The 24,106-nt window shown below is 43.1% G+C and overlaps 1 protein-coding gene across 1 annotated transcript; it reads left to right on the top strand.

The window, feature by feature from the left end:
• Positions 1–215: 215 nt before the first annotated feature.
• On the top strand, positions 216–24,002 carry LOC126151622 (trypsin-1-like). The gene is made up of 7 exons (XM_049915956.1): positions 216–264; positions 355–453; positions 10,847–10,980; positions 15,102–15,193; positions 19,240–19,352; positions 19,548–19,747; positions 23,859–24,002. The coding sequence occupies exons 1-7, from the start codon at positions 216–218 to the stop codon at positions 24,000–24,002; spliced, it is 831 nt and encodes a 276-aa protein (XP_049771913.1).
• The last annotated feature ends 104 nt before the right edge of the window (positions 24,003–24,106 follow it).

Here is a 24,106-nt window from a genome sequence, read left to right as displayed (position 1 = left end):
CACAGAAGCGATTACCTCCGTAACCTTAACGATAAGTGGGATTACGACGCCGTTCGGAAACCGGTGTTTCCGACATCGATAAGGGTGAAGGACCACTTTTCGGAAGTGTCAAAAACAACGGACACTGGACCCTGAAGGCCGGCCGAGGCTTCCAGTGGGCTGTAGTCCTATATATGGTGGCCGAAGCGGCCAGTAAAGTCAGAGTAGCCCCCGGGATGCTGAGACAGTCGATTCTGCTGCTGGCTATCGCCGCCTGTGTGCTGGGTGAGTGGACGCGCCTATCCTACCCGCCTTGCTAGTGTTCCCACCGTCTGCCCTGCCTCAGACTACCTCAGTGTGCTTGCGTGTTTGCAGGAAGGACGCTGACAGTGCGTCGCCTACCACACAGCGGGCCAGCTCGCAGATTCGCTGTCGCCAGGGGACGCATCTACGGCGGCCACAATGCTGCTCCAGGTCAGTAATTTGATATTACAGTTTAATGGCGCGGAACTATCTTTTGCTGTGTCGGAACCAGAGTGAGCTCCAAAGATCCGAAGTAATTAAACTGTAGTCAGCAAATTGCCACCTCTTCTGTGGAATTTGTATCTTTAGCTCCTGTTAACGTTGTGCTTCACTGAAGCCGAAGAAAGGAACTTGATGAAGAAGTGTACAGTCTACTTGTATTATACATGACAATTTATGGGAGAGGAAATAGCAAAAACTGAGGTGCGGTGTTGACACTGTAATACTGCCAGCTAAGGACTTGGTGGAACAACTGGACGAAAATAAAAATGAGCCTTCGGTCAAACAAGAGGCCACCCTCAGATGTCTCTTCTTGAGTTATGATAATTGTGCATAGTTATGTTCTTATTCTTGAAGCAAAAACGTCTAGTAAACATGTTTCTAAAATGAGTACTTTAAGAGTTATGAGCACTCCATCAGCGGAAGAGATATTCTTCGCAGTAGCGAAGATGAACTAGTGTTTATTGCTCTTAATGTATGCACTTCAGAGCACATCGCTCCGGATTTTTTCACTTATGACCAGATATTCTGTATTCTTTTCATTCGCACATAGTCCTATTTTCTCAATGACTGTGTAACAATTTCGAATAACTTTGATTAGTTCTGTTTTGGAATAAGTAATTAATGCTATATCATCTGCATAGGCAAGAATTACACAAATACAACCTCTAAATCATCGCTTCTGTAAAACATTGTGAAATGGGTAGCATCTTGAGACGAGGTCAGATGATGAATATTAACATAAGGAGAACGGAGGTAATTCAACGTCGTCGAATAAGATGTAAGCGACGCTGAGGGACTTAGTTTACCAGATGAGAGCTTTCGCATTTTATCAGTAGAATATCTGACAATGGAGGAAGTAGATTGGCAAGCTCAAGAAAATCGTACTTGAAAAACAGAAATGTCTTAGCACAGAATACAGATTCAAATGTTAGAAAATATTTTTAAGGTATTTGTACGTAGAGCAGCCTTACACTGAAGTGAAGTATCCACGATAAACAGTTAGGCCAACAACGGAACAGATTTTGAAATGTAGTACAAGAAAATAATTTTTAAGATTAGATGGGTATCGTCGATCGCATACCTAAGGATATAGTACAGACTACAACGGGAGAGAAAAAGGAGGGGCAAGGTGAAATGACGCATCGTAAGGTACACTTTAAGACAAGAGAAACGAAACACAAAGAAGGAATCATCCTAATGGGATGTGTTGTACACATACAAACAAAGGAATCCCCACCCTCCATTTTCAGAAAAAAAATTAGAGGATTTATTCAGAGAATGAGCTTCACAAACAGAGCAAGCCATTAATGAGTTCCCAGAATGAGATTTTCACTCTGCAGTGGAGTGTGCGCTGATATGAAACTTCCTGGCAGATTAAAACTGTGTGCCCGACCTAGACTCGAACTCGGGACCTTTGCCTTTCGCGGGCAAGTGCTCTACCAGTTTGGAAGGTAGGAGACGATATACTGGGAGAAGTAAAGCTGAGGACCGGGCGTGAGTCGTGCTTCGGTAGCTCAGATGGTACAGCACTTGCCTGCGAAAGGCAAAGTTCCCAAGTTCGAGTCTCGGTCGGGCATACAGTTTTAATCTGCCAGGAAGTTTCATTAATGAGTTGCCTCACCTCTGGCCCTCATTTATGTAGCTATTCGGCTCTGCAATGATTGATAGACTTGTTGGATATCCTCGCCGGCCGGAGTGGCCGTGTGGTTCTAGGCGCTACAGTCTGGAACCGAGCGACCGCTACGGTCGCAGGTTCGAGTCCTGCCTCGGGCGTGGATGTGTGTCATGTCCTTAGATTAGTTAGGTTTAATTAGTTCTAAGTTCTCGGTGACTGATGAGCTCAGAAGTTAAGTTCCATAGTGCTCAGAGCCATTTGTTGGATATCCTCCTGAAGGACAACGTGCCAAATTCTGACCAACTGGAGCCATGGACCTTGCCGTTGGTGGGGAGGCTTGCGTGCCTCAGCGATACAGTTGGCCGCACCGTAGTTGCAACCACAACGGAGGGGTATCTGTTGAGAGGCCAGACAAACGTGTGGTTCCTGAAGAAGGGCAGCAGCCTTTTCAGTAGTTGCAGGGGCAACAGTCGGGATGATTGACTGATCTGGCCTTGTAACGCTAACCGAAACGGCCTTGCTGTGCTGGTACTGCGAACGGCTGAAAGTAAGGGGAAATTGCAGCCGTAATTTTTCCGGATGACATGCAGCTTTACTTTACTATGCAGCTGGAGTGTTAAATCTTCAAATTCTCAGTCTGGTTGGAAAATCCTGCTCATAATGCTTCATATGTTCAGAACTGGCGACAGATATGGCCTACTAGATAGCCAAGGTATGGTTTGGCAAACAGAAAGGCTGGTTCAAATGGCTCTGAGCACTATGCGACTTAACTTCTGAGGTCATCAGTCGCCTAGAACTTAGAACTAATTCACCTAACTAACCTAAGGACATCACCCACATACATGCCCGAGGCAGGATTCGAACCTGCGACCGTAGTGGTCGCTCGGCTCCAGACTGTAGCGCCTAGAACCGCACGGCCACTCCGGCCGGCGCAAACAGCAAGGCAAGGAGAAAAAAATGTAAGACTAGGAGGGCTTCTCACGAACGGCAACAACATAGGATGTAGAATATTGTAACGTACCTCTGCCCTTTAAAGGTGCCGTGGGTGACAACCGAAGGGGCCCTGATCTGAAACGAAATGTCACCCCAGACCATCACTGTGTTGTCAGGCTTTATGGCGGGCAACCCCACAGTGTCTGGGGCGTCTACAAACACGCCATTGGTCGGGAGTCTCATCGAATGTAGTAGTATTGTCTTCAGTGGTGAGACCGTTCGAAATGAGCCTCGACGACCAGCGAAGATACGACTGATGACATTCCGGACAGCCTTAGAGTATGAGTCTGATGGTACGGGGTGCCATTTCAATTCATAGCAGGACGTCATTGGTTCTCATCTGTGGCACCCACGCAGCACAGCGGTAGGTGGACGACCTTCTACGCACGTATTTCTACCCTTCATGGCAAGCCTTCATGGTCTTACATTTCTGCAAGATACTGCTCGCCCGCACAAGGAGAGAGTTTCTACTGCTAGTAGACCTTAGCCAGCAACGTCGCCGCATCTCTCCCCCGTTGAGAATGTTAGGAGCATTATGAGCAGTGATCTGTCAGCAGGACATCTAACAATTGTGTCAATACATGACAAGCCGAATAACTGCTTGCATAAGGCCAGAGATGGACCAACGCGTTGTTGACTTCCTCTATTTGAGGAAATAATCCAATTGAATAAATAATCCAATTGTTCTGAAACTGTAATCATTTGCTTTTTTGTAAATGTTCAACACCTCTGCCGATTTTCGTCCCGTTCGGGTAATTTCTTCGTGGAGCATGTTGAGGTTTGATTATACTAAGCAGGTTCAGATATACTTAGGTGTCAGTAGTAGCACAACTAGGCTTGCACAGGACAGACAATCGTGGGTGCTGTCATCATGCCATTCTTCGACCTAAAAACTACAACAACGACAGACGACCCCGTAGACAGTACTGTTATTCCAGTCTAGCAAGAGGCGAGCGAGCTGTTTATCAAAAGACTAATCCACTCACTGTCTTGCATTGAGAAATCGTTGCCTTAATGTATGGTTCCATAGACCTTAACACAGCCGAAGTAAGTAAAGCCTATAGAGGTGGTTCATTGAAGAACGTCAGATGAAACGTGATACCACTAGCATCACTTCAACTTGGTAAAAAACTACAACAGACAATCACGCAGACAGAATTGTTATTCCAATCTAGAGAGAGGCGAGGGAGCCTTTTACCACTTTTTTTTATTAAATTATACGTCATTACTTGTTTCACTAACATTATAGTTAGCTTACACATTTGTCTTTTGAAGACGAATCTACTCACTCTCTTGCGTTGAGGAAGTCTGCCTTAATTGTATGGTTCCATACATCCTAACACAGCCGATACAAGTAAAGCCTATACAGGTAGTTCATTCAAGAACTTCAGATGAAGTATGATACCGTTAGCATCATTATGATTTGGTGAAGCGACTTACGAATCTGAAGGATTTACCTTAATGTCTTCATTCATTCATTTGGAACGGTCAGTGTTGATTTCTTGACCCGTCATTGTCCATTAGAGTTTACGTTCCACTTATAATGATTTCTTTGCCAGATGAAAATTAAAGTTCCTTCCTTTTAAGTTTCTCATTTATTTACTGAAAAGAATGTAAATATACCTCATCACCGGAAATGTTGGATTTTTTGGTAGATCTGCATCAGAAAACTCTCTTTTGCTGTCGGCCAATGAAAAACTGTGCTGTGAGAGATTTGGGCAAATAAAAGTGCTTTATTCTTATGCATTTATTAATCAGTGTCTTTTCAATATGAAATATATTCTGAAAAATTTAGCAACAAAGATGGATTGCACTGAAACGGTTACGACAAAAGTTTTCAGGGGGTTTCCCTTGGTTCTTGAACTGCTACTCTCCTCCTATACAGGATGTCTCAGGAGGAATGGTCAGTTTTCATGGATATGACAGAAAGGATCATTCGAAGCTAAGAAGTCGAGTAATCATGGGCAGTTTAATGCATACCTTAAAAGCTATGCATACTTCTTCTTTTTCAGTACTGTGCTCATTACTTTTCATGCTTTGGCAGGGGATACTGTCGATAAAAACCAGAAATATTTGTCAAGTCAATGAATAGATCCTAATGTATGCACTTTGGCACCCATGATTATTAGACATTTTTGTTATGGTTTGCTCCATGCTACATCTTCTAAAAATGTGGGAAGCAAAATGCTTACAGTAAAAATATCAAACATGAAGAAGTACTAACAGCTCTTAAGCTAACCATTTTAGAGCCCCTGTATACTAAACTTTTTTGCTTCCCTGAATATTGATCACTCTTCCTGGGACACCTTTTACATTCTTAATAGGAAACACTTGTGCTCCTCTCCCAGTTATCCGTAATTTGGTTAAAAATACCTATGATCTGTAATGGCCAATTTCAGACAGCGAAAACTAACAATTAGTTCAAATAGTGAAAAAAGTATCCAGACTTATTTCGTTTTAGCGATGACGTCTGAAGACGTCGAGTGAAAATCAGAAATGGAGATACTACTCCACGCAAGAAATGATGGTACATACGGCTATGTACGTCTCCTATGACAGTACGGAATATCAGACCACCTATATGATGGGAATGTAAAGGTCTTAGCCCAGGTAGTGAAATCTTCAGACGTAATACTTCCGAACGTAACAGTAAAATCTGGTGTCGTTCAGTGAGTGCCACAAGAGCATTAAAGTCCGCGATCTACATAAATCTAGTGAATAACGTAGGAAGATCCAGATAATTCGCAACGCTACAGAAGTGTCGTGAAATGCAGTAACTGTAGACGATCGCTGCCTGATGCAGGAATTGGCTGTTGACTTTTGACATCAGTAAATGTAATGCATCGAGCATAAATAAGAGGAAACGTCAGCTATTGTATCACTGAACACTCAATGTAAACATTCACACCCAATAAATACGCTCTAATACAGAAAGAACGACGCACCCCGAAGGAATTATCTGAATGGGACGAAAATCGGTAGATGTACATGTACAGACGAACAAACGGTCACAATTTCAGAAAATTTAGAAAGAAACAGCTACACAAATTGAGCAAGTCAATAACTCGTTGGTCCACTTCTGCCCCTTTTGGAAGGAGTTATTCGGATTGGCACTGATTGACAGAGTTGCCAGCTGTTTCCTGAGGGATATCATGCCACATTCTGCTGAACTGATGCTTTAGATAACCGAAATCCAGAGCTGCTTGGAGGAACCTGCCAATAATGCTACAAACGTTCTCCATGGGGAGAGATCCGGCAACCTTGCTGGCGAAGGTAGGATTGGGCAAGCACCAAGACCAGCAGTAGAAACTCTCGCCGCCTGCAGCCGGCGTAATCTTGTTGAAATGTGAGCCTAGGATGGCTTACCATAAAGAGAAACAAAACTGGTCGTATAATATCTTCGACGCTCCGCTGTGCTGCAAGGATGTCGTGGGTGACCAACAAAGGTTCAAAATGGCTCTGAGCACTATGGGACTTAACATCTGAGGTCATCAGTCTCCTAGAACTTAGAACAACTTAAACCTAACTAATCTAAGGACATCACACAGATGCATGCCCGAGGCAGAATTCGAACCTGCGACCGTAGCGGTCACGCGGTTCCAGACTGAAGCACCTGGAACCGCTCGGCCACTGCGTCCGGCACCAACAAAGGGTTCTCCTATGAAAAGAAATGGGGCTCCTGACCGACAGGCCTGTTTGTTCGGGCGTAATGACGGTTGTGAGTCAAGTAAGTATGCAACCGCTGTCTGGGGCGTCTCCAAACACGTCTTCAGCATAGAATCTCATTAACATAAGTAGAACGTGTCTGCAGTGAGGAGTCCTCACTTCGAAATGAGCTCCAATGGCCGGCGAAAATGTGTTTTAGGGGTTCCGCGGATGACAAGGGGATACAATCCAGACTGTCGGTCGCCATACGAACCAACGGCTAGGTGTGATGGTGTGATTTGCTGTTTCTTTTCATAGTAGGATCCCTTTGCTTGTCGCTTGCGGCATCCTTACGGCATTGCGGTACGTCGATGGCATTCTACCTACAGTTTCACTGCCCTTCATGTCAAGTCTCCTGAGCTTTCATTTCAGCAAGGTAATGCCCATCCGCACAAGGTGAGAGTTTATGCTTCCTGTCTTCGTTCGGGCTTGGGAAACCCTACACTTACCAGCAAGGTCGCCGGATCTCTCTCAAGTTTACAACGTTTGCAGCTTAATGGGCTCCAACTAGCTCGGGATTTTTACGTTCTAAAACGTGAATTTGGCAGGATTTGGCACGATATCCCTTAGGAGGACATCCAAAAACTCTCTCAAACAATACCACACCGAATAACTGCTTGCATAAGAGCCAGAGTTGACTTGCTCAGTTTGTGAAGCGTTTTCTCTAGAATAAATCATCCAATTTTTCTGAAATTGTAACAATTTTTTTATCTGTACATTTACATCACATTCAACGATTTTCGTCCCATTCGGATTATTCCTTCGTGGTACGTCTTTTTTTTCTTTTTATTTTAGAGTATGCGTATTCTAAAATGGATCTGTAGTGTCCAGGGAGCCTGCATACTCAGTTAGGTATGCAAATAGTCAGACCAGCCGTATTAATAAGCTTTATTACAAAAAGAGAATTACTATACTTAACTTTTGCAATTTCACAGATATGTCGCAAAAAGGGCAAAATAGAAAACAATCAAATTTCAGTATAGACAATTCCAAATCCGTGCTACATAAAAATTACAAAAGAAGTTGCTAATCTTGAAGCTCCTATTCAACTGGACCGTCACCAGTCAGTCGCAGCGTTTATGTTGTCTTCACATTGGGGCCGAAGCTGTCGTGTTGTCGTCTTGTAGGGATGTCTCGTCAGCGTGCGATTGGCTGACTTCTTCTCACAGCCATCCCTTCTCTATCGTTACCGACTATCTATCGTTTCCGACTAGCGTGCCAGTGCTTGACGTTACGCCGTAATAGGATCGGTCACGTTAAATTAACTGTAAGAATGCAGATGGCATATTGGAAGAATCCACTCTTACTGTAGTATGTTCACAAAGGAGATAGAAAACTGTCATTCGATTGATACCTGAAAATTGTACATCAGTCTGGGTCACTTACTGGTCAGGATTGGTGAGGGAAATAAAGTCCGTCCAAAGAAGAGCAACGTGGTTCGTCACAAATTCGTTTAATAAGCGCCACGGAGATGCTCATCCAATCCCAGTGTCAGGCACTACGCCAGTGTATCACGGTATGATGGTTTACTGTTAAAATTCCGAGAACTCACGTTCCCTGAAGAATGAACAAAACGTAAGAGAGAGAGAGCCTAAGCGCCCTAATCATGTCAGATTAAAAACGAATAAATAAATAAACAAGAAATTTCTGTCTGCAACACATATGACACGAAAAGGTTGTGAAGGTAAAACTGGAGAGATTCGAGTTCATGCGGCTCTTACGGACACTTACCGAAAATTGATTCTTTTTTTCCTCGCACCATTCGTGATTGGCACAGGAAAGGAGAGAAGCGACAGTGGTACAAAATCCACGCTCCGCTACACACCCCAATGTGACTTGCGGAGCATAGATGTACACGTAGATGTAGATGCAAGCAAATACGATGCGTGTAACCATGATGAAATAAAAGAAATTATTCAGACAGTGAAGGGAGACGAAAATTTAATAGTCATGGGTGACTGGAATTCGAGTGTAGGAAAAGGGAGAGAAGGAAACGTAGTAGGTGAATATGGATTGGGGCTAAGAAATGAAAGAGGAAGCCGCCTGGTAGAATTTTGCACAGAGCACAACTTAATCATAGCTAACACTTGGTTTAAGAATCATGACAGATGGTTGTATACATGGAAGAACCCTGGAGATACTAAAAGGTATCAGATAGATTATATAATGGTAAGACAGAGATTTAGGAACCAGGTTATAAATTGTAAGACATTTCCAGGGGCAGATGTGGACTCTGACCACAATCTATTGGTTATGACCTGTAGATTAAAACTGAAGAAACTGCAAAAAGGTGGGAATTTAAGGAGATGGGACCTGGATAAACTGAAAGAACCAGAGGTTGTACAGAGTTTCAGGGAGAGCATAAGGGAACAATTAACAGGAATGGGGGAAAGAAATACAGTAGAAGAAGAATGGGTAGCTTTGAGGGATGAAGTAGTGAAGACAGCAGAGGATCAAGTAGGTAAAAAGAAGAGGGCTAGTAGAAATCCTTGGGTAACAGAAGAAATATTGAATTTAATTGATGAAAGGAGAAAATATAAAAAAGCAGTAAGTGAAGCAGGCAAAAAGGAATACAAACGTCTCAAAAATGAGATCGACAGGAAGTGCAAAATGGCTAAGCAGGCATGGCTAGAGGAAAAATGTAAGGATGTGGAGGCTTATCTCACTAGGGGTAAGATAGATACTGCCTACAGGAAAATTAAAGAGACCTTTGGAGATAAGAGAACCACTTGTATGAACATCAAGAGCTCAGATGGAAACCCAGTTCTAAGCAAAGAAGGGAAAGCAGAAAGGTGGAAGGAGTATATAGAGGGTCTATACAAGGGCGATGCACTTGAGGACAATATTATGGAAATGGAAGAGGATGTAGATGAAGATGAAATGGGAGATACGATACTGCGTGAAGAGTTTGACAGAGCACTGAAAGACCTGAGTCGAAACAAAGCCCCCGGAGTAGACAACATTCCATTGGAACTACTGACGGCCTTGGCATGGGTAAAATACAGGGAGCGAAAGGCTATTTACAGTTTGTACAGAAACCAGATGGCAGTTATAAGAGTCGAGGGGCATGAAAGAGAAGCAGTGGTTGGGAAGGGAGTAAGACAGGGTTGTAGACTCTCCCCGATGCTATTTAATCTGCATATTGAGCAAGCAGTAAAGGAAACAAAAGAAAAATTCGGAGTAGGTATTAAAATCCATGGAGAAGAAATAAAAACGTTGAGGTTCGCCGATGACATTGTAATTCTGTCAGAGACAGCAAAGGACTTGGAAGAGCAGTTGAACGGAATGGATGGTGTATTGAAGGGAGGATATAAGATGAACATCAACAAAAGCAAAACGAGGATAATGGAATGTAGTCGAATTAAGTCGGGTGATGTTGAGGGTATTAGATTAGGAAATGAGACACTTAAAGTAGTAAAGGAGTTTTGCTATTTGGGGAGCAAAATAACTGATGATGGTCGAAGTAGAGAGGATATAAAATGTAGACTGGCAATGGCAAGGAAAGCGTTTCTGAAGAAGAGAAATTTGTTAACATCGAGTATAGATTTAAGTGTCAGGAAGTCATTTCTGAAAGTATTTGTATGGAGTGTAGCCATGTATGGAAGTGAAACATGGACGGTAAATAGTTTGGACAAGAAGAGAATAGAAGCTTTCGAAATGTGGTGCTACAGAAGAATGCTGAAGATTAGATGGGTAGATCACATAACTAATGAGGAAGTATTGAATAGGATTGGGGAGAAGAGAAGTTTGTGGCACAACTTGACCAGAAGAAGGGATCGGTTGGTAGGACATGTTCTGAGGCATCAAGGAATCACTAATTTAGTATTGGAGGGCAGCGTGGAGGGTAAAAATCGGAGGGGGAGACCAAGAGATGAATACACTAAGCAGATTCAGAAAGATGTAGGTTGCAGTAGGTACTGGGAGATGAAGAAGCTTGCACAGGATAGAGTAGCATGGAGAGCTGCATCAAACCAGTCTCAGGACTGAAGACCACAACAACAAACAACAACCACTTTACCCTGTTGACAGGTGAGTTCCCGTGGCAAGTGTCCCTGCAGTGGGCACTGCTGAAGTCTCGCATGCACAACTGCGGCGGCTCCATCATCACCACGACTTCCGTCCTCACGGCAGCCCACTGCGTCGTGCAGCGCGGTCACTACATCGTGAGTACCCCCACCCAGTCGTCTGACTGTACGTCGAAACGTACACACTTGAGTTGAAACATTTATGTTTTCACAATACGCACTTTTTGCAAAATAAAGATTTGTTTTTGTTCCTCTTCATACCTCAGCATGTATAAATTAAACATTTACAAAAGATAAATACAAGTAAGTCTTATAACTCTGGATTTCCAATCTCTGTCACGCTTGTAAAGTTTCAAGACAGACGCTAGGTTCATTCCTTAAATGCAGATACACACGCAATATTTGTTTTGGGTTTCTCGTAACATGATTTCTGAGGTATTCGAAATGATGGAACTGCTAAAAAATATACTAATAATCTCATTCCACGCAACATATTTTAGAAAGGCAGTATGAGTTAATAGATTTGATATGAAGATTGGAGAAATTATGCTCTTAAATTACGTAGAACAAATGCAACTCCTGCCAATTAACGCTTAGAAATTGTAAAAGATGCAGGAGAATCAAATCAGAAAATTCTTAAACTCTTAAAGGTTATTTACATTCTACGTCTTTATTCACTATTTCTGCTTATTTGCGATCCTCCGCTGTCACAGGGCTTCAAATTGTAGCGTCTAACGTGAAGGTGTATAAAGTAACTATGTCAGTGATTGAGAAACAGCGTGGTGTTTGTTGTGGGTTGGCAGGAGAGCCAACACCGGGTACTAGAGGATGCCGAAAGGCACGCGTTTCAGCTCACGCAGGCTGGCGTGAGGTCTGGAACAGGACAAGGAATATAGACTTTAGAAAAACGGACGTAGATGGTGGAATACTTAACTTTAATCCATTGATGATGAGCGTCGCTCTTGACTGTACATAATTAAGTATCAATAGTAACCGGTAATGGCGCCTTGCTAGGTCATAGCAAATGACGTAGCTGAAGGCTATGCTAGCTATCGTCTCGGCAACTGAGAGCGTATTTTGTCAGTGAACGATCGCTAGCGAAGTCGGTTGTACAACTGGGGCGAGTGCCAGGAAGTCTCTCTAGACCTGCCGTGTGGCGGCGCTCGGTCTGCAATCACTGATAGTGGCGACACGCGGGTGCGACGTATACTAACGGACCGCGGCCGATTTAAAGGCTACCACCTAGCAAGTGCGGTGTCTGGCGGTGACACCACAGTGTTATCGAGTTCCACACGTGAAGCACTCTTTCCTCCAGCGTGACAATCCCAGACCGCATACGAGCCCTGCAACATTTACAATACTCCATATAGTTGCGAGTCGATACTATCCGATTTTGAACTGTTTCCAAAACTTAAAGAATACCTTTGAGGACTTCACTTTCACAGTGTTCAAGCAGTGCTAGCAGAGGCGAGGTTGTTGCTCTGTCAATATGGTCAAACACTCTCTCGTTGGGATAAATGTTTTCGCCGCCAGGAAGACTATGCTGAGAAATAAATACGTAGACATAAAGAATAAAGACGCAGAATGTTAACGTTTGTTTTATTTAGAAAGCTTTAAGAGTTTTCACATAAAAATTCGGACACATTACTTTTCAGAATAAATGCGCTATAAAGAATGAGACCAGAAAAAACAAAGAATAAGAGAAACAGGATGCGCCCAAAGAAATAAGTATGTCAGTACTATATTTTCTGAAATAGTTCCTAATTTTTGTCCAACTCAGACAACAAGTGGACAAACAGGACCAAGCGAAACGGTCCATTTTCAGCTAGTACTTCGTATTATGTGTTACGCTGCTGTAAAGATATATTTCCTTCCATTATTTTTCATTCCAACGCGAGGTGCACAAGGCTGTTGTACTTAACATACATTATGCAGAGTGTTTTATTATATTGGTAAAGCAACAAAACAACACATTACTGTTTTTCAAGGAAGGGTGATCCCGTTGGAAGGCATTAGGGTAGAGGTTAGTAACGTGGATCATTCTTTACATAAAAGAATAATTGCTTCTTCTGCGAGATTCTGCCTAATTTGTTTATTTAATTACTATAATCCCTTGGGATGGGAATTTTCTAATTTACAAGAGGCGTTCAATAGCTAATGGGAAAAACGTTTTCTGACAGCAGGTTGATTTTTTTCGTGCTTGCAACCCACCATATTTTTCACCATTCTTCTTGGCTCCAAAACCCAATTTTTTAACATAATCTCCATTCAATGCCACGGCCTTACGCCATTTTACTGCTACGGCCAGTACGCCCGCATAATAGCGCTCTACTGCTCGGTGTCGGACCCAGCGTCTTGGTGCATTAATAAGCTCCCCATCATCCACGTATTGCTACCCGCGGAGTACATCCTTCATTGGGCCACGCAAATGGAAGTCGGAAGGTGAGAGATCCGGGCTATGGACCGGATGAGAAAGAACAGCCTAATCGAGCTTTTGAAGTCCTTTCGAGTCCGCGGACTCTTGTTGTCATGAAGAAGGAAAAATTCGCTTGCATTTTTATGGTGACGAACACACTGAAGTCCTCTCTTCAATTTTGTGAGGGAAGCACAATAGATTTCAATAGGTGATCGCTGCATCGAGTGCGAGGACGCCTAACTGAATAACCTGTTTACAGTTTACTAAGGCCGTAGGCTTGCTTTGCCGATTGAAGGTGCACCTTTTTACATTTTCTTCGGTGGAGACGTGGTGTGGCGCCACTTCAAGAATTGCTCTTTTGGTTCCGGTTCGAAGTGATGAACCCATGATTCATCTCCTGTGACGAAGCTCGACCAAGAAATTGTCTCCATCAGCCTCGCAGCGCACAATCAAATCTACACAGATGGTCCATCATTGATTTTAACGGTTTCTGTCAGGCGGCAACGAACCCTGCGGGCACACGCCTTCGAGTACCCCAACTGGTGGAGGAGCGTGTCAGCAGTACTACCAGAGACGTCCAGCTGTGAAGCGACGTGTTTGACTGTGATACGTCGGTCACCTCGGATGAGAGTATCCACACGTGCCGACATTGCAGGAGTGACAGCCACGCAGGAGATCGGACAGGATTGCTGGACCACGTTGCGATGACGATAGACGCCTATTCGAACGACTCACGGAGGTTTTCTTCAGTAGAACGTCTCCGTAGACATTATGCAGGCTGCTATGAGTATCTGCGATGCTCTGCTTTCCCGCCAAAAGGAATTCAAATATCTTTTTGTAGGGAGCACATTGTGCTCATGTGGGAGCGATCTAGTGCTTGTAAAACAATAAACTGGTAGCCAAGTTCGCAGGAATTCTTTTTATCCCATGATTACCGGTTTCGGCGAAACTAAAGCCGCCATCATCGGGTCTTAGGACACATACAGGTCACAACATCAAGGCAAACAATGGTGATATTAATAGTTGCCTGTAACATGCAGACTTTACAAAATGGTCGTAAGTAGCACACAGTTGTCCAAGAGTGATGACATTATAAACGTTAAGTACCTCCATTACATACAAGCGCAAGCTATGTGATGGAGACACTTAACGTTTATAATGTCATCTCTCTTGGACGCCTGTGTGCTACTTACGACCATTTTGTATAGTCTGTGTGTTATAGGCAACTATTAAAATCACCATTGTTTGCATGTTGTGACCTGTATGTGTCCTAAGACCCGATGATGGCGGCTTTAGTTTCGCCGAAACCGGTAATCATGGAATAAAAAGAATTCCTGCGACCTTGGCTACCAGTATATTGTTTTACAAAAATTCAATTACAGCTCTCCGTTACAGACGTTATTTTGAAGGCTACTTATAGCGCAGCAATCCATCGAAACTTTGTGAAACAGTAGGTGTTGCGCCGGGGATATTCCACTATGTACCACAACAAATTCGCCACTATTTCAACGGAAACTGACCGAAAGAAACTGGCCGAGAGAAACTGGCCGAGAGAAACTGGCCGAGAGAAACTGGCCGAGAGAAACTGGCCGAGAGAAACTGGCCGAGAGAAACTGGCCGAGAACAAGTACACCCACCTAAAAACGTGAAATGTGAGAGCTAAATATTGCTTTACACATTTTAGTCTAATGAGAAATCATGTCGGTTTTGTCCTCTAAATTTTCCTTGTAGAATCATTTAATTTTATTTTTGTCTGATTAATAGCAACATATGCCTGTCAGAAAAAACTATACCACAGCCAAAATTGGGATTTAGTAATAGAACGACTTATTTTCTTTTAAAGGCAGTGGCTGGTGAGCATAACTTCAGCAAAAATGAAGGGACTGAACAGGAGATCTACGTATCACAGCAGATCGCCGACAAGAGGTATCCCGGGTGAGTACTTTCTCTCGCACTTTCTCTCTCCAGGAACATTTTACCGGTGTTTACTCACTATAATGGTTTCCCTGTCGTTAAACACGAACATTGTGGACACTCTTGTGGATTACATCATAATTTTTTGTTTACTGCTATTTTCTGTTAAGAAAATTGACATTAAGATTCATCGTAAATGGCATAGGAGTTTTATTCGGTATTTGCGGCGTTCACATCCTCGTCAGACCATGTGGATTTTCTACAAAACTATACAAGTTAAATAAGAAATTTGTTTACGTAAATATCCGTCCAGATATTCTTAGTCCCTTATGTCAGATTACATTGTTGGCGATCGGAACTCTGATCAAAGACAAATTAGAGTAATATAACATCGAATTTGGTCTTTCATAACTACATCGCGTGTCCAACAAATCCTATTACTGTCTATTAGGGGTTCTAGAGGGGCTAATTAGATAAAGCTTCTTGCATAGGGACCATGACGAAATGTACCGTTTTCCTGCTTGAAGCTGGTACATTCGGCACTTACAGGGTGGGCTGCGTGCCACACGGACGCACTTCACTTTATAATATGAAATGGGTGTCCTTCGTCACGTCTGAGAAAACGCATTGATGAGTACTTTATATATTTCTCAGGCCATGAGCTCGTGTCGAGCGCATAGGTCTGAGCTCATTCTCTCCTCTATATTCATAGCAGCATGTGTTGTTAATTGTGAAACACCCTGTATACTAGAAGGCACACTGCCTTCTCTAGCTTTAAGACAATTTCTGACGTATCGTTTCTGGAAGACTGCAACTGGGTACTGCTGAGCGTTGTGGTTTTGTAACTGAAGGAGTGATTTTTTACTTCCTTTCCAAAAATCCTGATTTGAATTTCCTGTACATTACCTAAATAAGACGTAAATATTTCTGAAACGATTTCCAAATCTTAAAACTGTAACATTTTGCCCCAATGTTTTGGTGTTACGTTCACAAATATAATGACGTGAACGAGTCGTTTTACTTTAAGGTTTATTTGGAACGGCATCGATGGTGACTGCATTATAAAATTTGACGTGCTCAGTCTTTCTAGCCACGCGAGGTAGCCCTGTGGTTTGATGAGCGTTGTCACGGTCCGAGTGGCTCCCCTCGTTGGAGGTTCGAGCCCTCCCTTGGGCATGGGAGTGTGTATTGTCCAGTGCGTAAATTAGTTTAAGTTAGATTAAGTAGTGTGTAGGCCTAGGGACCGATGACCTTAGCACTTTGGTCCCATAAAATTTTCCCACAGCAAAATCTTTCTAAAACCATTTGTTGTGTAACGACTTCAATAATAGTTATGGCTGCAACATACTGTTGGCAGCTATTTCATTATGAAACGTCCCCTTTGCAAAATTGTACAGGACTGAGCTTAAACTGACATACAATATTTTTAGCGCAACGCAATCTGACTTTCAAAAATCCCTACAAAAGAATGGCCCTGACTAACATTAACCTATACGTTTCACAAACCACTTATCTCACAAAAATCTTCGTTATTCGAACTACTGCAATACAGCGAGCGCCACTACTGCCAGCTAAATAAAAGATTCAAACTACGGAAGGCACTAACTACTGATAGGCATAGTTAGCAAATGAAAGATTTCAGTAGAGAACAAAATGTATTTACCTTAATAGTCATAATATATATAGCAGTTCATGACATCCATTCTGTACTAAAAAATCCGCCGTCTCATTTCCCACATCCACCACTGCTGGCGGCTCACCTCCAACTGCGCAACGCTACGCGCTGTTCACATCCAGCTGCCCAACACTACAATGGCAGACAACAATGCAAACTAGCCACCGACTGTACACAGCACAGCCAGTGATTTTCATACAGAGCGCTACGTGGCGTTACCAATAAGAAAACCTAAACAGCCTACTTACAGTTACAGGAGATAATTTCGTAGGACGATCGATGTTACAGAATTTGTCTCTCGCTTTATGTTTCAGTCATCAGAAATGCTGTATATAGTACTGATGTTAACGAGATACAGAAAGAAATGCAAGCGCGAGTAACATGTGTACTGGACTGACAAGACAGCCAGTCCACAGTGACGGGTAACCGAAAGCACGCGTACACACACGCCGACTGGCGTGAAGTCTGGAACAGGATACGTAATGAATGCTAATAAGAAAAGTACGTAGCTTCTATAATACTTAACTTTACTTCATCCTTGTGGTACATCGCTCTTGATAATACAAATAAGACTCTTTCCAGATAGGGTTAATGGCGCCTTGCTAGGTCGTAGCCATGGACTTAGCTGAAGGCTATTCTAACTGTCTCTCGGCAAATGAGAGAAAGGCTTCGTCAGTGTAGTCGCTAGCAAAGTCGTCGTACAACTGGAGCGAGTGCTAGTACGTCTTTCTAGACCTGCCATGTGGTGGCGCTAGGTCTGCGATTACTGACCGTGGCGACACGCGGGTCCGACATGTACTAATGGACCGCGGCCGATTTAAAGCTACCACCTAGCAAGTGTGGTGTCTGGCGGTGACACCACAACATGTACCAGGAGTCAAGTTTCAAAAACACCAACGTCCTTCAGTGTCCAAAAACGACAGTATCATTTTTGCAAAGGATGTTCAGGTGGAGTAAATATTTTGATGCAAATATGCATTATCGATCGAGTTCGATACTTGCATCACTGTCAAATACAAAAGAATTAGAACATCGTTATGAAATAAAATCATAAACGTTTTACACCTCGGATGACTAACAAGTATGTAGATTCTCTCCACACGAAAAGGTGAAACTCGATTGCGATATGTAGACGACGATTACCAGTTAGCTCAGGATGTTTTTCATTTCATCTGATGCCACAGTTCTCATTTCCCCACGTAAGCTGTTATTTATAGCTTTAGTTACACGAAATGAAATGGCTCTGAGCACTATGGGACTTAACATCTATGGTCATCAGTCCTCTAGAACTTAGAACTGCTTAAACCTAACTAACCTAAGGACAGCACACAACACCCAGTCATCACGAGGCAGAGAAAATCTCTGACCCCGCCGGGAATCGAACCCGGGAACCCGGGCGTGGGAAGCGAGAACGCTACCGCACGACCACGAGCTGCGGACTTAGTTACACGATTATGACCTGAAAATCGATACTGTCGAAACCCCTTTTGTGTAAAGAATTATTTCTAAGTAGCTCTTGGCGGCTGAAATATGGCGCTTTTCATAGAGGTAACACTGCCTGCAACGTTTATACTCAGTAATTCACAGTCTCCACTCCGTACACCCACTCGTGAGCGTTGTCAAATTGCCTCCTTCTCTGTGGGTAGTGACATTCTGGACTGCTCCGCAGGAAGACCAACAGAATCGCTAAATGTCATATATAACAACTGCCGATTATTAAACGTCGCCGGCCAGGGTGGCCGAGCGGTTCTAGGCGCTACAGTCTGGAACCGCGCGACCGCTACGGTCGCAGGTTCGAATCCTGCCTTGGGCATGGATGTGTGTGTTATCCTTAGGTTAGTTAGGTTTAAGCAGTTCTAAGTTCTAGGGGACTGATGACCTCAGAAGTTAAGTCCCATAGTGCTCAGAGCCATTAAACGTCACATGCGATTGGTAACTTCAACCACTAGAGCTATTCTTAATCGGAATGCTATTTCCTCGAAAACGCTTTACTACAAGCTTTTCATCTACTTTTATAATTAATATTCTTTGCCTAATCGCATTTGTCTTATTTTACTTATTGTCTACAATAATCTTATACTTCATATTCATTACAAAAATGCACAAGTTCTTGAATGAAAAACTTCGGGTTGTAAACACTTCAGTGCTCAACGATTGCCTCACAGGTTACCTAACAACTTGGCCAACATAGATACAGTAGCCTCAGAATATGAAAGGTGCGCTTGACAATATTGGAAATGCCGAAACCGAAAGGCAGTGTAGAACAATATAAAGTATTTGTTCTCGTTGCACCGACTTTGCTTATAATGACACTTTAAATGCTGATGCATAAACGTCTCTGCAGCATTGTAAAGAATGTTGAACGCTGATCAGCAAATTTCATTTCCCACAGCGGCGGCGTTGTGGCACCCCACGACATAGCCGTCTTCAAGCTGAAGTCCGCCTTCACGCTGAACTCTTACGTTCGAATTATTCCTCTGGTCGGCGCTGGATTCACTCCCGTCGGTAAGTTCCACGCCGATGTGACACTGAATTTCTGACTAGCCTCTTGGATTCTATGTTGTAGGGGCATAGTTCGTACGTGGAAGTACCTTAAAGTCGGAGCTCTGAATGTAATGTCTTCCTAAATTGGAAGTTGGTCAGTAAGCCTGAAACAGAGCTCACTCAACAAAGTTTAACAGACTCTTCCTGTTTCCGCAGGTGGTTCACCTGCTGTCGTGTCTGGCTGGGGTCGCACGAGATTCGCCACGACACCGAACGTCCTGCAAACGCTCGATGTTACGATCATCGATCACAAAACGTGCAGCAAACTCGTCGACGAGCTGCAGATGGGCTCCAACCCTCTCACCGACACCATGATTTGCACGGGCCCAGTCTATGACGGAACCTCCACGTGCAACGTGAGTAACTGTGTCTCCCACCTTGGTATAGATTCGGTATTGAGTCCTATTGATGTAGAAACGTGATATCTAACGACAGCAATACGCAATTTCAGTGTGGTTCCCCGTGAGACTAGTTTTGGGCTCGTTGGCGCATGCATCCAACGAACTAAACACAACTTCAAGGAACGTTTATGCGGATCTAATCATTCAGTCTCCTAATATCCGAGTAAATATGAGATTATTAGAAGCGATTAAGGTTGGACATTTAGTACTGAAGGGCACTGCAAGCCTCCATCCGTATATAGGTTTCTAGTATGTATAATGCCACAGAAGATGAAGAATGAAAAGACGAGAAAGGTGGAGGGTATTTAACTTTATGAGGATAAGTGAGGAACTGTGTGAGGAAGAAGTAACAGTTTCGCAAGCCGGGAAAGAAGTAAGATAATCAGTGCACACTGCTTTTGGTATCGCGTCGATTACTAGGTCAACTCTAGTCTCTACGGAGATACAAATAACTAAACTTTTCAAGGTGTGGGGCCATCTCCAGCATACCTCCAAACCTCTGAAATGATTTATTGCTTCGTAGGGCCAATTATACCCGATGCAGGTCTACCAAATCTGAAGCCCTATTATTCACCCATGGTTCTTTAAGATAGTATTTCAATATACTCGTACAATTTCATTAATTCAGCTGAGCAACACGTATGAAACAGTACATTTTTTCCGATCGGTCCAACACCAAGTTCGTCTTCAAGGATGAAATTGTTTGTGCCTTAAAATATCTCGGTGTACCAATCGTTGCCCCAGTCATCCGTCCATTACTTCATAGTTTTGCAGTACCTGAGTTTCTAGGACCATCCTTCTTTGCTCGCGACCCTTTCATTTATTTCCATATATTTTTTCTTTCCTTAGTCAATTTAAGTATCATCAGAAAAGAATTTAACAAATTTTATGTAGTAGTTCCATATTCATCTTAGGAATGAACAGCAATGTTGTCCACTTCTGACATGTTTAAGATAGATTTAGTGGTTTTCTAGAAATAAGAGTTCAATGGTGACAATGGATACAAGAATAAAGTAGGAAAAATATGTTACTGCGTAGGCTGCTGGAGTAAATGAAAACAAGGATAAATGCGGTAGAAAATATTGTAGAGTGGTCTCAATGGACTAGGAGTAGGATAACATGGCAATACGATAGTTATACCTTCGAACACCAGCTAGTATAGAGTCGTTGAACTAGTGGAGGGGCTGTTCAATAAGGTCGGCGTTGCGTGAATACTCTGACGAAATTTGTGCCTCAATTCCATAGAGGGCTGGAGTAAATGAAAACAAGAATAATGCCGGTGGAAAATACTGTAGAGTGGTCTCAATGGACTAGGAGTAGGATAACATGGCAATGCGACAGTTATACCTTCGAACACCAGCTAGTGTAGAGTCGTTGAACTAGTGGAGGGGCTGTTCAATAAGGCCGGCGTTGCGTGAATACTCTGACGAAATTTATGCCTCAATTCCATAGAGGGAAGCGACGCCAAAAAGATTGGAAATGATGCACGATACATCAAAGATACAGGAACGAAGGGAAAGAAAACAACGTAATACATAACAGAAATAGACAACCAAAGATACTGCTGAGGTTAGGCTTAACTTACAACATGAATAGGGGAATGTTAGTCGGTGAAAAGAACGGCAGATGGACCACGACATTTGGATATTAAATGATGATCACCATGACGTTCATAGATGCAAGAATGAGTAGTCACGTGGTGTAATATTTATAATGACTCTGATAGCAGAGTAGATCGACAGCTTACAACTCAGCAGCAGCTGAGTATGATACGTCTTAGAATTCAAACAACCGTCAAAGTCTAGATTAAAGACATCTTTATCAATTCATATTAATAATAGCAGACTTCGTCAAATACTTGCTCGCTTGAAGACTTTATAGGAAAGTCTGTCTAAAAATGGACCGCTCATAAATGAAACTGCGAAGTTTAGTTGGTCACATGCACTCGGTTCTCCTATTAAGGAAATGACGTCTCAGGAAAGCTAATACGCATTCAGGCTGAAAATCTGGCTTCCCACCACAGGCATTCGTCTCGTATACTATGCACAAAATCATTCTTCAGAGCGATTGCAACTGGTAGTGAGAAAGAAGCTGTAACCAATTACGCTCAAGAGTCAGATATAAAACTTCTTTTTCCAGCCTTAGAGATGAGAAGAACTACTATACAAGGACGAATGACGATTCTATCTCGCTCATGTGTCGTATATCAACAGATGGTGTTCTGTAAAACGTCGAAAACAACGGCAATCTGTTTACCAGCTGATTTCTCCTCTATTAGAACCGACATCAATGCGAGCACACCTTGCGGAAAATAACTTCTCACCTGCGCGGAAATGCAATCTCGTTGTCAGTTCTGGGTGAATCCTCCCACCTATGTGCTTTTTTAATTAGAACGGCTGTCGCAGTTGGTTAAGCACTGATATTTTATGCAGTACTGTAGGTGGAAACCGTAGCATAAACTGTTATACGATCGTTCGCCCTCAATCGGAGTCGCTTAGAAGTGCTGCTTGTGAGTGGCTCCAGCTACTGAACTGCATCTTCCTGGCAGTGCATTGGTAGCATGCAACAGAACCCCCACCACTAACGCATTCTCCCCCAATACAATGCCATCTTGGTAGTGCGAACGAAGCTATTTTGGTTACACTATACGCACCTTGCCTCATTCTTTCATTTTATTACAAATAGCCAGACAGAATTCCCTTCACCATAGCTTCATATGACTTAGTGATACTTTGCCTGACTTTAACAAGAAGGAATTCAGTGAAAAGTCCAAAGCTTGTTTTACGCATTTAGGCTTCTGTATGGAAGTGCGAAAGAGATTACGGGATTGTGGTCAGTGCTAGATTACTGATTTCATATCTGATCAAAATTTATAATTATTTAACTACACCGCCTGCCAAAAAAAAAAAAAAAAAAAAAAAGAAGCACCCACAAGACCTCGTCCAATTAACGTAATTTCACAGATGTACACACCATCGGTGGGCATGTAAATGATTAGATTTGCAGTTGCCTGTAACAGGTAGAACGGCGACCAGAGTGTCCCTGTAACTCCATCTTTATACAAGATGGTTGGTGGACCTCCGCTGTTCCTCGTATTTGTCAAATCAAAACACCTTCAACCATCTGAATTTCCAGTTTTGCTTTATTTGTGCACCCAGTTTCAGCGTTAAATTACGCCATCTTCAGGCCCCCTGATCGACGTGTAGGAAGAACCCCACCAGGACTCTTTCTTTTCGGCAAGTGGTGATCGAAGGGATCGCTGTCTTAAGAAGAAATCGGCGGATACCAGTAACTGACTGCTGGCCACTATCTCGTACAATAAGTGTGATTCGTCCTGCACGTCGGTAAGGCGGCCTGAAGATGGCGTAATGTAAGGCTGAAACTGGTTGCACAAGTAAAATAAAACACCGTTGAAGGTGTTTTGATTTGACATTTATATAGAGTGGATTTGTGTTTTTTCGTTGTTTAGTGCTGTTGATTGGCCTGGGCGGGTGTACTCATGTAAGAGGAGTGAACAGCAGCAGTTACTGAATGATCACTGTGTGCTTGCTCCAGTCAGCGTTATCAGCACATCACGGAACGTGAAAGGGACGAAGATGAAATTAAAACAATAACAGCCATCGGTCGCAAAAATTAAATCTTTTGATCAGGTTTCGGCACTACTATGAGTGCCTTCATCAGAAGTAAAGCATTCAAACTGGCATGTGACGTATGAAATAAATATCAAGCGATAAAGCTTTAGTCATAAAATTTTTGGAGTAGATCGCTTGATTCATATTTTGTACGTGACTTGGCAGTTGAATGTTTTACTTCTAATTAAGGCACTCATAGTAGTGCCGAAACCTTTGCTACCGAGGGCTGTTATTGCTTTAATTTTACTTTGTAAACGGTCGCTGACCACACAGTCCTGTTGAAAACATATGACGACAGCTGGTCCAATAATGTAACATCCAGTTTTGTGGGGCATTCAGATGTGCAAGTGGTCCGACGTTGGACTCATACTAATGCTGAAAGCCTTGATGTTGGGCGCACCCTTCTCTGCAGCGACGTGTGTCTGTGCCTGCAGGGCGACTCTGGAGGACCGCTGGTGCAGGACGGCGTGCTCATCGGGCTGGTGTCCTGGGGAGTCAACCCCTGTGCCATCTGGGGCGCACCCTCCGTCTTCACCAGCGTCTCGGCCCACCTGGAATTCGTCAACGCAAACCTGTAACCGGCTCTCGCAATAAACACATTTTAAGCAACTTTTGTTCTATTTTAGTACGTCCCATTTTCCCTAACATACCAAACAGACAGAGAGCATCTCAGAGTTCCACG

Source organism: Schistocerca cancellata, chromosome 2, assembly GCF_023864275.1.
Source record: "Schistocerca cancellata isolate TAMUIC-IGC-003103 chromosome 2, iqSchCanc2.1, whole genome shotgun sequence".
In the NCBI taxonomy this organism is placed as follows: Eukaryota; Metazoa; Arthropoda; class Insecta; order Orthoptera; family Acrididae; genus Schistocerca; species Schistocerca cancellata.
Note: the sequence above shows the minus strand (reverse complement) of the source record. Positions and strands in the feature narration are given on the sequence as shown.

Excerpts from the sequence above, each read along its gene's own strand:
- LOC126151622 (XM_049915956.1), top strand. The coding sequence starts at position 216 with ATGCTGAGACAGTCGATTCTGCTGCTGGCTATCGCCGCCTGTGTGCTG. Across the intron at positions 10,981-15,101 it reads TGCAGCGCGGTCACTACATC|GCAGTGGCTGGTGAGCATAA; the intron begins GTGAGTACCCCC and ends TTTCTTTTAAAG. Across the intron at positions 19,353-19,547 it reads CGCTGGATTCACTCCCGTCG|GTGGTTCACCTGCTGTCGTG; the intron begins GTAAGTTCCACG and ends CTGTTTCCGCAG.